Source organism: Panulirus ornatus, chromosome 23 (genome assembly GCF_036320965.1).
Source record: "Panulirus ornatus isolate Po-2019 chromosome 23, ASM3632096v1, whole genome shotgun sequence".
NCBI classification, from domain to species: Eukaryota; Metazoa; Arthropoda; class Malacostraca; order Decapoda; family Palinuridae; genus Panulirus; species Panulirus ornatus.
The window spans coordinates 6,687,140-6,702,849 of NC_092246.1; the positions used below are offsets into that span (position 1 = coordinate 6,687,140).

Sequence of the window (15,710 nt, forward strand, 5' to 3'; positions counted from 1 at the left end):
AAATGTGAAGGGAAGAAAGGTTTTTAGGTTTAGCAGCAGAGATAGAGGTTAGTTGGGGGTGTGAGTTTGAATGGAGAAAATTTAGAGAAAGTGAAGTGTTTTAGATACCTGGGAGTGGACATGGCAGCATATAGAACCATGAAAAGGGAAGTGAATCATAAGTTGGGTTACGGATGATGCTTCTGAGAGCATTGAGGTATATGGGGAAAGAAAGGTTGTTATATGTTAGGATGAAAATGGATAAGTTTGAAGGTACACTAGCCCCATTGATGTTGCATGGATATGAGGCCTGAACCACCAATGAGAATGTGTGGAGGAGGGTGCATGTGTTGGAAATTAAATTTAAGGACAGTACTTGGTGTACGGTGGTTTCACTAAGTAATGAAGAGTAAGAGAGAAGAGTAGTGATAAGAAGGGTGTGGTAGAAGGAGCTGAAGAATGTGTGCTGATATGATTTGGACATATAGAGAGAATGAGTGAGGAGAGGTTGACAGGTAGGATATATGTATCAAAAGTGGAAGGGACAAGGGGAAGAAGACCAAATTGGAGATGGAAGGATGGAGTGAAAAAAGATTTTGAGTGCTTGGAGCCTGAAAATGCTGGAGGGTGAAAAACTATGCATAGGAGAGAGTGAATTTGAGCAGTGTGGTATACAGGGGTTGATGTGCTGCCAGTGGACTGAAGCAGGGTACATGAAGCAGCTGTGGGAACCCGTGGAAAGGTCTGTGAGTCCAGGTTGTGAACTGGAGGCTGTGGTTGCAATGCATTACACATGACAGCTAGAGAATGGTTGTGAGCGGAGGCTGTGGTTGCAGTGCATTACACATGACAGCTAGAGAATGGTTGTGAGCAGATGAGACCTTTCCTTTGTGTATTCCTGGTACTAACTTACACAGAAATTGGCATACAAACTTGAAAAAAATCATATATGTTCAACATTTCTTGCATTTGTGAATTAACACCAGGAACAGTTGAATAAATGGCCTCATTCACACATCCTTTCTCAAGCTCTCGTATATAATGTACCAAAGCCAGAGTCCACTATCCACAACCAGATCCCACAGACCTTTCTCTTGTTGTCACTTACTGCTTCATATGCCCTGGTTCACCCAACTGAAAGCACATTTTCCTCTGTATACCACCTTGCTCTAATTCATTCTATCCCTTGCATGCTTAGGCCCCAAACCTTCAAAGCATCTTCCTCTCTATCCTTCTACCTTCTCCATTGTTTTCAGCTTTTCCTTGTTTCCTCCACTGTTTATATGTATACATTCTTAGTCATTCTATCCATATCTTGATACCATGATACAACAGCTGTCCCATACACACACCTTTTACTACCACACCTCTTTCCTTCCTTATTATCTCTTATTCAATCACCCCTCCTCACCCAGGTATTGTCCTCAAGCGTTTTATTTCCAACACATTCATCCTATTCTTTATGGCACCAACAGGATTGCTAGACTATCAAACATATCATCTCTGCCCATAAAGACAGTGACCTCTATTTCCACACTTTCCTCTGCACCCAGAACATTTGGCCCCTCACCCATCCTGTGGCTGTCACACTTCAGCTCCCATGGTTCCATTTATTACTGGCTCCACTCCCAGGTATATACTGTATACTGTATTATATTATTCTTAGAAATGGCATATTAAGAGGTTAGGGTAACTGATAAATCAATCATGGGGCATGGCTGTGGATGGTGGGCTTGCTTTCAATGCACAATACATGACAGCTAGAGAGTGAGAACATTGTTTTTGTCTGTTCCTGGCACTACTACTTAGAGCAGGAAATGGTGAACAGTTATGAAATAACATTCCCAAAGAGAGTTAGGCTGTCATCTCTCTTTCTCATATACTGACTCATTTGGAAGACTCATCATCATGATATGAAAAATTAACCACTAAGTATTGTAATTTTTGGTGCACAGTACTGACCCCTAAGTATTACTGACACATGAAGCATCAGCTTCCAGATATTGCCAGTATCTAGTGTGAAACACTAACCTCTAGAATTACTGTTACATAAAACGAAAGCCTTTAAATACCATTGATGTTTAGTGTAGATTGATCTCTAAATGTCCCTCTTGGTTTGTGTAAAGCACTGTATTTATTATGTTTGTTTTTATCATATGTATCTTACATGATTCATTATTTAAGGGAAGAATAAAATATGATGAGGGTATTTCATGAATATTAAGAGCCTTTTTAAGAATATGTTCCATTATGGCCATCAAATGCTAATCTAACAACAAAATAACCTTTAGGGATGGGTATAACCGTAAGATACTATCCCTTAAGCTGGTATAACTGATTGCACGTGAACATTTGACTTGTGTCCCAACAGGAGAGTCTTCATGAAGTCCTTTGGGAGACTGACATCGTTCCATATGTCATAAGATGTGATGTCCAGGATCCTGAGCTAGTATTCACTGCAGGAGACATTGGCTTTATGTGAGTACACATACATCTTTGGACAGTATTTTTGACATTTTTGGTTGCTCCTTGTAAGTTTTAGAACAGAATCAATGTTTCTATTATGGAATCACCCTGCACATTATTGTATTTGATATTATTATTTGTACATAACTGTTAAAATTGCTTTTTATATTGATACACCTTAAACATTTTATGACACTGCTGTTGATGTTCTTCAATGTAAATGCCTTGTATGTCTTTCGGCTCTTTCCTGTTGATTTTACTTTTATGTGAGGGCACAGGAGACACAAAGACACTGCTGTTAATGTTATCTGTATAAGCACATACTGTACATCTCAGGACAATGCTGTTAATGTTACCTGTATAATTACATCTTGTACATCTCAGAGCAGTGCTGTTATTAAGTACATCTCAAGCCAGTCAGCTGTTGGTGACGTTCTGAGGCAATCTGCTGTCAGTGTTACTTTTGTTAGTACACCTGGTACATTCCAGAGCAATCTGTTATTACTTATATAAGTACACCTTGTACATCAAGGCAGTCTACTGTTAATATCTTGTTCTCTGTAAAACGCAATGTTAGTGTGAACAGTGTGTTGCTAGGAAGATTTGTGATATGTGAGTGTACTTTTTCATTCCAGTAAACCTTATTATTGGTAACAGTACTCCAGGGAACATTTGTTTTGTTAGAATATTTTGTTCACCTCAGTAATCTGTATTGGTATTTTGTGTACTTCCACAGACATCAGTTTTCTGTAGGTATACTTTGTACACCCACATAAATTGAATATTAGAGCAGATGCTTCTTGAAACATCGCTCTTCTTTGATATTTCATTTTTTTTTTTTTTTTTTTTTTTTTTTTTTTTTTTTTTTATACTTTGTCGCTGTCTCCCGCGTTTGCGAGGTAGCGCAAGGAAACAGACGAAAGAAATGGCCCAACCCCCCCCCATACACATGTACATACGTCCACACACGCAAATATACATACCTACACAGCTTTCCATGGTTTACCCCAGACGCTTCACATGCCTTGATTCAATCCACTGACAGCACGTCAACCCCTGTATACCACATCGCTCCAATTCACTCTATTCCTTGCCCTCCTTTCACCCTCCTGCATGTTCAGGCCCCGATCACACAAAATCTTTTTCACTCCATCTTTCCACCTCCAATTTGGTCTCCCTCTTCTCCTCGTTCCCTCCACCTCCGACACATATATCCTCTTGGTCAATCTTTCCTCACTCATTCTCTCCATGTGCCCAAACCATTTCAAAACACCCTCTTCTGCTCTCTCAACCACGCTCTTTTTATTTCCACACATCTCTCTTACCCTTACGTTACTCACTCGCTCAAACCACCTCACACCACACATTGTCCTCAAACATCTCATTTCCAGCACATCCATCCTCCTGCGCACATCTCTATCCATAGCCCACGCCTCGCAACCATACAACATTGTTGGAACCACTATTCCTTCAAACATACCCATTTTTGCTTTCCGAGATAATGTTCTCGACTTCCACACATTTTTCAAGGCTCCCAAAATTTTCGCCCCCTCCCCCACCCTATGATCCACTTCCGCTTCCATGGTTCCATCCGCTGACAGATCCACTCCCAGATATCTAAAACACTTCACTTCCTCCAGTTTTTCTCCATTCAAACTCACCTCCCAATTGACTTGACCCTCACCCCTACTGTACCTAATAACCTTGCTCTTATTCACATTTACTCTTAACTTTCTTCTTCCACACACTTTACCAAACTCAGTCACCAGCTTCTGCAGTTTCTCACATGAATCAGCCACCAGCGCTGTATCATCAGCGAACAACAACTTTTTACCTCTATATTTTTACTCCCCTATCCTTGGGGATAGGGGAGAAAGAATACTTCCCACACATTCCTTGCGTGCTGTAGTAGGCGACTAAAGGGGACGGGAGTGGGAGGCTAGTAACCCTCCCCTCCTTGTATTTTACCTTTCTAAAAGGGGAAACAGAAGAAGAGTCACGTGGGGAGTGCTCATCCTCCTCGAAGGGTCAGATTGGGGTGTCTAAATGTGTATCAGTGTAACCAAGATGAGAAAAAAGGAAAGATAGGTAGTATGTTTGAGGAAAGGAACCTGGATGTTTTGGCTCTGAGTGAAATGAAGCTCAAGGATAAAGGGGAAGAGTGGTTTCGGAATGTTTTGGGAGTAAAGTCAGGGGTTGGTGAGAGGACAAGAGCAAGGGAAGGAGTGGCACTACTCCTGAAACAGGAGTTATGGGAGTATGTGATAGAGTGTAAGAAAGTAAACTCTAGATTGATTTGGGTAAAACTAAAGTGGATGGAGAGAGATGGTTGATTATTGTTGCCTATGCACCTGGGCATGAGAAGAAAGATCATGAGAAGCAAGTGTTTTGGGAGCAGCTGAGTGAGTGTATTAGTAGTTTTGATGTACGAGACTGGGTTATAGTGATGGATGATTTGAATGCAAAGGTGAGTAATGTGGCAGTTGAGGGAATGATTGGTGTACATGGTGTGTTTGGTGTTGTAAATGGAAATGGTGAAGATCTTGTAGATTTGTGTGCTGAAAAAAGGACTGGTGATTGGGAATACCTGGTTTAAAAAGAGAGATATACATAAGTATATGTATGTAAGTAGGAGAGATGGCCAGAGAGCATTATTGGATTACATGTTAACTGATAGGCGCACGAAAGAGAGACTTTTGGATATTAATGTGCTGAGAGGTGTAATTGGAGGGATGTCTGATCATTATCTTGTGGAGGTCAAGATTTGTAGAGGTTTTCAGAAAAGAAGAGAATGTTGGGGTGAAGAGAGTGGTGAGAGTAAGTGAGCTTTGGAAGGAGAATTGTGTGAGGAAGTACCAGGAGAGACTGAGTACAGAATGGTAAAAGGTGAGAACAAAGGGGGTAAGGGGAGTAGGGGAGGAATGGGATGTATTTAGGGAAGCAGTGATGGCTTGCGCAAAAGATGCTTGTGGTGTAAGAAGCGTGGGAGGTGGGCTGATTAGAAAGGGTAGTGAGTGGTGGAATGAAGAAGTAAGAGTATTAGTGAAAGAGAAGAGAGAGGCATTTGGACGGGTTTTGCAGGGAAATAGTGCAAAGGAGGTCAAGAGAAAGGTGCAATACATGAAAAAGAGGGCAAATTAGAGGTGAGGTGAAAGAGTTTCAGTAGATTTTAGGGAGAATAAAAAGATGTTTTGGAAGGAGGTAAATAAAGTGCATAAGACAAGAGAACAAATGGGGATGTCAGTGAAGGGGGTTAAGGGGGAAGAAGGAAGAGGTAGTACTTACTTATGAATATTTATGATGAGAGAGTGAGAAGGAGACCAAGATCAAAGTATGGAATGAAAAATGCTTTAGGGGTATTAGGGCATAAACATTCAAGATTATGAGAGGCATTCATGAGAGAGAATGAACTGGTATACAGGAGGCAACATGCTGCCATTGAGCTGAACCAGGCCACTTGAAGCAGTCATATTAAACCATTGTATGATCTGCAAGACTTGGCAGTGGAAGATGGTATACAGTTTCAGTACAGTATCAGTGATAGCTAGAGAGCATATATGTCCAAATGAAGCAGAAGCAGTTAGGAAATGAAAATCTTCATGGTATGTTCCAAGGTACTACTGCAGACTTATTTTCCCCATTTCTTCTGTGTTAGAATGCTTTTATACTGGGTGCAAAATTTCTGATACCCATAGTTTGTTACATTCATAGATTATTATATATGTTTCTCTTTTCTAGGCTGTAGCAAGCAAGTTCTAAGGTAATTCAAATCCTCCATTTCCTCAGTTTTGATTTTCCAGTGTTTCTGAATTCTGTGTAGTTAGTTGATATCTCCTAATCTCCTATCTGTCTATATCTCTGATGCCTGTTCTAATTGAAACTCCCTCAAAGGGATGGCCACAGCAACAGAGTCTCCATAACTAAAGAAATTCAGTGCCGCTTCTTAGCCTTTAGTGCCTCATCCTTAACAGGCCACTGGCAGAGGGCAAGTCTAGTACAGTGTTTGCAGAGGCTCCCACTTAATGTTCCTGATGACAACTTTTATCTAATGCTCCTGTCTACTGCTTCTTAATTTTTCTACCTAATGCTCCTACCTAAATTTTCCTACCTTCCTCTGTCTACTGCTCCTACCATTATGCCAAAAGGCAGGGTTAACACACAGTGCTCACCACAGAAAAATCTAGAGTTAAGAAGAGTTAGGTGCATGAGTTAACTGTTGTCAAGTGTTACATATGACAAGAAGAGATTGTCTGTTTGTGGACAGCATACCAATAGTCCACATGTTCGTGAAGCAGAAAGAAACAACAGCTACCTACTTTCATTAACCGAGTATGCTACAGGTATGCCAAAGGTGACTTGACATGCAGACTCCAGTAACCTGTATCTATGTTTGCCCTTTCTTTCATGTCAAATAGTCAGTGAAGAGCCAGTTAAAGTAGCTCATGAATTATAGATATCTGTGAGTCAACTTGTAGTTGAAGTATTTGGTGTTCCATTTTCTTGAGACTTTTTTGGTGAACTTGAACTTTCTGGTCTTTCACTCTTGTTTGATTTAGATTTATGAAGATACTTCAAGACATCTTTACTGGCTGCAAATGTTTTACTAATCGCTTTCTGTTTGATACTGGTCATGTTGGAGGGATAGAGTTCTGCCTCTAGATTGTTTTTAAACAGACCTTGTGAGTCCACAGATGGCTGTAATTTTCTGGTCTTCTCTGTAGCATGTGAATTTGAGTTGGTCTTCCCTTTTTGTTTGTTTGGTGACAGATTCAGAAGACATTCTACATCCATGTCCATGTCTTGTTCACACGGATCATCTACATTAGTGTCAGAGTTGTAACAATCACTGTCACTACTCTCATACTTAACTTTCTTGGATGGATATTCTTGTGTCCTCATCATCTCTAACAAGCCCACTATTTGTACCAGAAGTAACTGGATGATTAGATTTTAGTTGCTGTATTCTAAGCTTCTTGGCATTAGTGATGGCAGCACACTTGCCATAAAATTCCTTTTCGCATTCTTCTTTTGCTTCCACACTCTGAGATGACAAATCCATTGCCTCACTTGATTTTTTAGACTCTTCTTGTGATTTCCTTGTAAGATTCCTTAGTGAATTTTCTGTTAGATTCCAAATCCTTCATGGTTCCATCCAACACTTAAATGATTGCATCCTCATACCCAACCATTTCTAGTTTGAATTTCCCCCTTTTTCCATATACTTTCTCATCTGGGAAATACTGTTTCCACACCAAAAATCTCCGTATATTTCAAATCTGCTCTCATTATTATCATTCTCTTCATCACTGGTGTTGCATGAAGGTAAGGAGTTGGCAGCTTTGTGAAGTTAGGATAAATACTCTGCAGGACTCTTGTCAAACAAACAATAACATTTCACCACTGATTCATTGACTGTCAGGAGAAATCTTTACTTTAAAGCATTGTTTCCCAAACCCATTGTTGTGACCCAAACAAGGGTTGCAAGGTTGCTCCTGAGTATTGCAGGATGGTTTGAAAAAATGATAAGAAAATAAAAAAGTTTAAATGTACGAAATAGTACAAATATATTTACATCACAATTTTGGAATATAAAGTGTCATTGAGACACAGGAACAGGAAAACAGTTGTGAATGATATAGCATTGATAAATGTGTGAAAACTCATGACATATTCAAGTTTGTTCACGTCCACTACTTGTATGCAAAAGGGGCTGGAGCCTGACGTGATTGCAGTGTTGTTTTTTACTCACTTCTGGCATTGCTGTAATATGCAGTTATCATAACACAAGTTTTGTTTGCCTCTTTTTTGTTTATTGTGATTGCTAAGATAATTCATGAGAATAGCCATTTAACAGTAACAGTAACAGTAAAGTGAGGTGAGTTGGTATTTGGTGGATTAAATGGGATTAGATAGTGAGTAAAGAATGATGGAGTGAGGTCGAAAGTGATGGGTGATGGACATAGGTTAATGAATGGCTGGATGAGTGGTGATATGTGGCAGAAGGAGGATGATGAGAGTTGGGTAGAGTGTTAGGGAGTAGGAAAACAGTGATGGAGTTGTGTTGGACAACACACACTAAGTTGATAGCGATGGATGATGAGCGGCAGGTGGAGAATGACATGTTTAATGGAAGAGGTAGAGATTAGAATTTTGGGTGAAGGCCTTCACCCTGATAACTAGCAGGTAGTGATTGACTGATACAATTGGTAGGGTGATGGGTGGAGTAAAAATGAGTGATGTGCCAGTGTAAAGTATTGCATGATTATTGATGGATGGAAGTTAATGATTGTTGGGTGATTGGATGAGCACTTGTTACTCTTCAGGTTATAGCTAAAGTTGTGCTTCTCTTAACAGTATATTGATTATTCGTCACACATCCAAGTTAGGAATTGAGGAAGAAGAGGTGTTTTTGGATAACATAGTATCAAAAAGATAAACTAATCTTCTTTGCAGCATATAGTATCAAAAAAGATGACCTAAACTTTTTTGCAGCATTGTGGTCAGTCTCCTCCTGTTCCTTGTGGTGACTGCCTCATTTGTTGATGTTTATATTGACTACTTCAAGAAAATGCACCTTGCCAAAGGTTAGACACATAGTGTAACTTTGTACTGTAAATAGATCCTTTTGTATACCTATGTATAGCATTTAGAGTGATTCAGCAAAGCTAGAAAAATAGAAACTGTCTTCATATAATACATACAAATATGGATACACACACTAATAAAAGATTTTCCTTAGCAGGTCTTTTCCGGTTTCTGCTGCCATTCTCAGCCTACTCAAACCTAGTCAAGATGTTCCACCTCAACACACACAGCTCCACAACTACAATATCTTGTCTCCATGGAATGAGGTAATGCTGTTAACTCTATTTGACTTATACTTTACCCAAGGCATTGTGAGATTCCTTTCTCATCACTGCCTTATTCATGTATGAGATGATACTGCTAGCCTTGTTCATCAAATGCATCTTTTATTTGTTATTCATACTATTTGCCATTTCCCGCGTTAGCAAGGTAGCTTTAAGAACAGAGGACTAGACCTTTGAGGGGAATATCCTCACCTGGCCCCCTTCTCTGTTCCTTCTTTTGGAAAATTAAAAAAAACTGAGAGGGGAGGATTTCCAGCCCCCCGCTCCCTTCCCTTTTAGTCGCCTTCTACGACACACAGGGAATACGTGGGAAGTATTCTTTCTCCCTTATCCCCTATGCATCTTACCCATGGCATATTGTGACAGAGTTTTGACTCCCTCTGATACACACAATCACTCAATCAATTAATGTTCTTGCGTACACTTTCCCTGGTATACTTATTATAAGATTATCCCCATTAATTCATCTGATGAAAGTTCTTCACAAACTGACATGTTTTATGAATTTAGAGATTGCATTAGTCTCAGATGATGAAACGTAGCACTTTTGCAAGAGATTACTACAGTTGTACGGAACTCCTTGTTTGATTCATTACCATTTCTTAGGGTCCCTCCACTGCCGAGAAGAAGCTGGATTCTCTCAAAAGAACTTACAAGAAAAAGATTAATGTTGTGCTTAACATATAGTCTCATATAGTATTTGTCCTTCCACTTAGTGACAACATCAAAGTCCTTTCGAGTGCTTCTAGAAGAACCAGACCAATTGAATGTGACTGAAGCTTTATTAGTAGAAATTTTAGCCACGCTTTTTTATGATAAGGATAAGAACAAGTAACACTTTCTCTTATGAGAGTGCTTTGCAAGAAATTCTTTTTATAGATTTTGGCATTAATCTGTTTGGCCCTGTATAGAGCAGACTGCATATATCCTTTTTCTTGAGGAGACCATTTGCCTCTCCATCTAAGTGATAGTATCTAAAGTCTTAGGACTTAGATCTTTTACATTCCTAAAACTTCAGTGGGCAAACGTGGCTCCACAATATTTCCACATGAAAGGCCTTTTTTGTATACCTATGGGCTCTGTAAGAAAATATAGAGATGCAGGCTATGTTCAAGCACAGAAATCTTTCCTTTGAGAAGGATCATTTAATGGTTGAGATCAACCTGATTCTGCAGTTCTTGGCCAAAAATGAAATAAATTAGTCTTTGGAAGGTTTTCCAATTGGAGCATCATCCTTTATTCCTATTCTTATTATACTTTGTCGCTGTCTCCCATGCCAGCGAGGTAACGCTAGGAGACAGATGAAAGAATAGCCCAACCCACCCACACATACATGTATATACATACATGTCCACACACACACATATACATACCCATACATTTCAACATATGAATATATATACATACTCAGGCATATACATATAAACACATGTACATAATTCATACTTGCTACCTTTATTCATTCCCGTCGCCATCCTGCCACACATGGAAAAGACAACAAAGGCCACATTCATTCACACTCAGTCTCCAGCTGTCATGTAAAATGCTCCGAAACCACAGCTCCCTTTCCACATCCAGGTCCCACCATACTTTCCATGGTTTACCCCAGATGCTTCACATGCCCTGGTTCAATCCATTGACAGCAAGTTGACCCCGGTATACCACATTGTTCCAATTCACTCTATTCCTTGCGCGCCTTTCACCCTCCTGCATGTTCAGGCCCCGGTTGCTCAAAATCTTTTTCACTCCATCTTTCCACCTCCAATTTGGTCTCCCACTCCTCCTTGTTCCCTCCACTTCTGTCACACATCATCCTTTATATTCCATGAAAACTCCTAAAAATTTTCTTGTTCACACCTAAGACTATAGAGAGAGGTTTTTAGACTTCTTTCAGCTTGAAGCATCTCTGATTAGGACAGGAAACTGGTTATGCTGGTACAACCTGGTATGTCTGCTGGAGCACACATTATGAAGAAGTGGCTTCTACTCAGGCCTTGCCTAAGAATCTTCTATCGAAGGAGTAAACAAGACAGATTTCTGGTGCTTGCCTAACACTGTACTTGAATATTATGTTTGTTTAAATATACTTGATCTCTATCTTGTGGTTCACTAAGGTCCTTTTCACAGGAGGGGATGATTCTGTACAGATCCCAAACTACTGTTGGAAATACATTTTTTTCTCTTGTTCTCTCTGCCCTTGTAGTCTCAGGTACTTTGAAAGTCTTTTCTCTCAGTATGTATATATGCTTCATGTTAACATGCTCATGCTTTATACAGGTCCCATGACCAAGGGAGATGAAATAAATGTGGGTTTTGAAGAATGAAAAACATTTTATCCTTTGAGATGGGATGCTGGGAGGGTTATTTTTGTTCTATCTTACCCTTTCTTCCTCTTTCTTCTGTCAAAGAATTTTTCTTGCTGCTGATCATAACCATCAGTAAGCAGTCTCCATTTATCTGAAAAATCTGAAGAGTGTAGGAAACTCAAGCCTCAATGTAGGTTACAAGGTTACATTATGCCTGTGGTGGCCACTGATTGGGTGACAAGGGGTACTATGAGTGGGAGACAGGCTGACACCACCAGATGCATGGTTGTGAGAGAAGATAAATTCAAGCAAATTCCCTCTGTATTTTCAGTGGGATAAGGGGTTTTGTGACTTAGAAAAGGTTTCTCATTCTTCAAAATCCACATTTCTCACTCTTATATTTTGGGGTGAAGATGAGAAATCCTAGCAGCGTCACCTGAGATAATACTTCCTCAAAATAACAGAATCCATCATAGGTCCTACCTCTGATACATTCTTTGATGATACAAGAATTGTTCCAACATTTATCTTACCTCATATTTATCCTTTCGCAGAGTACTCTCTATGATATGGGTTATCTTCTGCCATGAGATAGGTCTTACTTTTGTCTCAACTGCCAACTTGATTACTTTCACCAAGGTATGTAACTGTGGACTTTTAGAAACCTGTAAAGTGTGATCAAGGGTAACTCCATAAAGAGTGAATTTGAAACCTGTAAAGTGTAATCAAGAGTAACTCCATAAAGAGTGAATTTGATAAGGAAACTTGTATGAACAAAGTTTATGTTAAAGAATTAGATAAGTTAGATAAAGTTTTAATAAACAAGCATAATTTGTATTAGAAAGAAACTGAATGATAAAGTGAAATTTGGCTTGGAAAAGGGAATAAAGGGTTAGAAAATTTATATTTGCTGTTACATGTGTTTTAAGATTTCCATAAACATTGCTTCCTTGCACTTCCTGAACCCGTAAGAGACTTCAGCACACAAGCTTACATTCCCATCGAAGTTCAGATAGTATAAAAGGACTAATCTTGCATGTCTTTCTTGATATGGACAAAACCAAGTCAGAAAGTATAATTCCAAGCAAGTAGTATAGAAAGAGTTGTCAGGCACAGTATTTTTTGTATTTGCTTGTTATATAAAAAATGATAATATGTACTGTATTTGTACATTGTTGCTCCTAAGATGTCAACTTTACATTACATAATCATTAGCTAGGCAGTCAATTCCCACCAAGATAAACAAGATTATTGACTTGGTCAGTAATCTTTTAGTTGCTACTCAATGTATCTATGATGATAACTTGTCTACCATTGTTTATTTATTGCTAAGCTTTTTATGTGGTGGTCTGTCAGTGTATTGTTTTGCCACCTTCCTTCCCCATTTGATTACAAGGGATGAGACCTGGATTCATCACTTTAATCCTGAATCTAAGATGGAATCTGTATTATAAACAAAAGAAATTTTTTCCCCCTGTTCATCAGAAATGCAGTTGTGATTTTCTGAAGAAAGCAAAAACAAAATAATGGCAGAATTGTCCTTAGTATTCTCAATTAGGATGTGGAAGCCTTAGAATAACTGGAAATTTAGATATCTAATGTTCATATACGTCAAAGAAGCTCACTGGTTTAGGACAGCAGAAAGTCATCATTTGATTCTAGTGACCTCAGTAGGGTGGTTTTGTCTGGAAAGCTAATAGGATACCATAGAGGTAAGAGTTACCTCACACTTATGGAAAATATTTAGGGTAATGTGTTAATGCTTGGTTTCTATGTACTATGTTCCTATAGCTTATTTATGTGTTTTTAGGAGGCTGTATGGGTTAGTTTAAGTGTTATCATGGTGGGTAAGAAGTCAGAGGAGAGTTCATTTTGAGTGCCCCAATTGGCCTTAGTTGCAGTGTTAGATTGGCTTTTGAAAATGGATGGCTTAGAGTCTGTTTGGCTAATTGCACAAGTTGAAGGGATGTACTTGGTTTATGAGCAGTTCTCCTCCAGGATAGTGGATGTGAATATTGAGTCATGCAGGATAGCAGGCTATGAAATCTGCAGACAAATAGATGTTAGATGTTTTAGTTGGGTGCTGTATTCCAGAACTGCATCTGCAGGAATATAGGAAGAGAGGAGAGTGATTGGTTTCCAGTGAAGGTCAGTTTGCAGCATGGGTGTGTGATTTCCCCATGGTTCTTTAATTTGTGTATGGATGGGGTGATTAGGGAGGTAAATGCAAGAGTTTTGGGGAGAGGTGCGAGTATGCAGTCTGTCAGGGTTGAGAGGGACTTGAAGTGAGTCAGTTGTTGTTCGCCAGTGATACAGCTGTGGTGGCTGATTCAAGTGAGAAACTGCTGAAGTTGGTGAATGTGTTTGAGTAAGTTCATGGAAGGAGATAGTTGAGAGTAAATGTGAATAAAAGGAAGGTTATTAGGTTCAGTAGGGTTGAGGAATAAGGAAATTGGGATTTAAGTTTGAATGGAGAAAAATTGGAGGAAGTGAAGTGTTTTAGATATATCTGGGAGTGGATCTAGCATCGAATGGAACCATAGAAATGGCAGTGACTCAGAGGGTGGGGTACACGGTGAAGGTTCTGGGAGTAATGAAAAATGTGTGGAAGGAGAGAACATTATGTTGGAGGGCAAAAATGGGTGTTTGAAGGAATAGTAATTCCAACAATGTTATAGGGTTGTGAGGCATGGGATATAGATGGGGTTTTGCAGAGGAGGGTGGATGTGTTAGAAATTAAATGTTTGAGGACAATATGTGGTGTGAGGTGGTTTCATCAAGTAAGTTATGAAAGGGTAAGAGAGATGTGTGGTACTAAAAAGAGTGTAAAAGAGAGAGCAGAAGAGGGTGTGTTGAAATGGTTTGGACACATGGAGAGAATGAGTGAGGAAAAATTGACAAAGAGGATATATGTGTCAGAGGTGGAGGGAAGAAGGAGAAGCAGGAGACCAAATTGGAGGTGTAAGGATGGAGTGAAAAAGATTTTGAGTGATTGGGGCCTGAACATGTAGGAGGGTGAAAGACGTTCAAGGAATAGAATGAATTGGAACAGTGTGGTATACCAGGGTTGATGTGCTGTCAATGGTTTGAACCAGGGCATGTGAAGTGTCTGGGGTAAACCATGGAAAGTTTTGTGGGGCCTGGATGTGGAAAGGGAGCCATGGTTTCGATGCATTATACATGACAGCTAGAGACTAAGTGTGAACAAATGTGGCCTTTGTTGTCTTTTCCTAGCGCTACCTCAAGCGCATGCGGGGGAAGGGGGGGGTGTCATTTCATGTTTGGCGGGGTGGCGGCGGGAATGGATGAAGGCAGCATGTATGAATAAGGCAACATTCATTCACACTCAGTCTCTAGCTGTCATGTATAATGCACTGAAACCTCAACTCCCTATCTCCATTCAGGCCCACATGGTTTACCTCCGACATTTCCCATGCCCTGGTTCAGTCCATTTACAGTTCCAATTCCCTCTATTCCTTGCACGTCTCTCACCCTCCTGCATGTTCAGGCCCTGATCATTCATAATCTTTTCACTCTACCTTTCCACCTCCAATTTGGTCTCTCATTTCTCCTTGTTCCCTCCACCTCTGAGACACATATATCCTCTTTGTCAACCTTTCCTCACTTATTCTCTTCTTATGTCCAAACCATTTTAACACACCCTCTTCTGCTCTCTTTTACTACCACACATCTCTCTTACCCTTTCATTACTTACTCAATCAACCCACCTCACCCCACATATTGTCCTTAAGCATATCATTAGTTGTATACATATATTAAGTGAAAATTGAAGAATAAGAATACCACAAAATTCCTAATGCCATCCCTTCCCTTACCAGTGGACCAATGGGTTACTCTTTCAAGTGATCACCAATGGCTATCCGAGTGTGGACACCTTTTTTTTCCTGAGTGGCATGCTTGTTACTTATAGTCTAATGAAGGAGTTGAAGAAGACCAATAGGTTCAACATCATCCTGTTTTATGTCCATAGACTCATCAGGTGAGGGAACTCTACCATATGATTTCAACTTGTCAGTATAATGGGTAAATACTTCTTGAGTATCATTTGTTTATACAGTATTTAGTATGG

At 39.7% G+C, this 15,710-nt stretch overlaps 1 protein-coding gene across 3 annotated transcripts in view; it reads left to right on the forward strand.

The window, feature by feature from the left end:
- Window positions 1-15,710, forward strand: part of LOC139756755 (nose resistant to fluoxetine protein 6-like) — a 62,431-nt gene that overhangs the window by 14,966 nt on the left and 31,755 nt on the right. For 2 of the 3 annotated variants that reach the window (XM_071676505.1, XM_071676507.1), the window contains 5 exons: window positions 2,351-2,457; window positions 8,938-9,029; window positions 9,185-9,296; window positions 12,175-12,259; window positions 15,460-15,620. In XM_071676505.1, the coding sequence (XP_071532606.1) occupies window positions 2,351-2,457; window positions 8,938-9,029; window positions 9,185-9,296; window positions 12,175-12,259; window positions 15,460-15,620 (557 nt within the window). The remainder of the gene's footprint in view (window positions 1-2,350; window positions 2,458-8,937; window positions 9,030-9,184; window positions 9,297-12,174; window positions 12,260-15,459; window positions 15,621-15,710) is intronic. The other variant, XM_071676506.1, reaches the window with a different exon arrangement.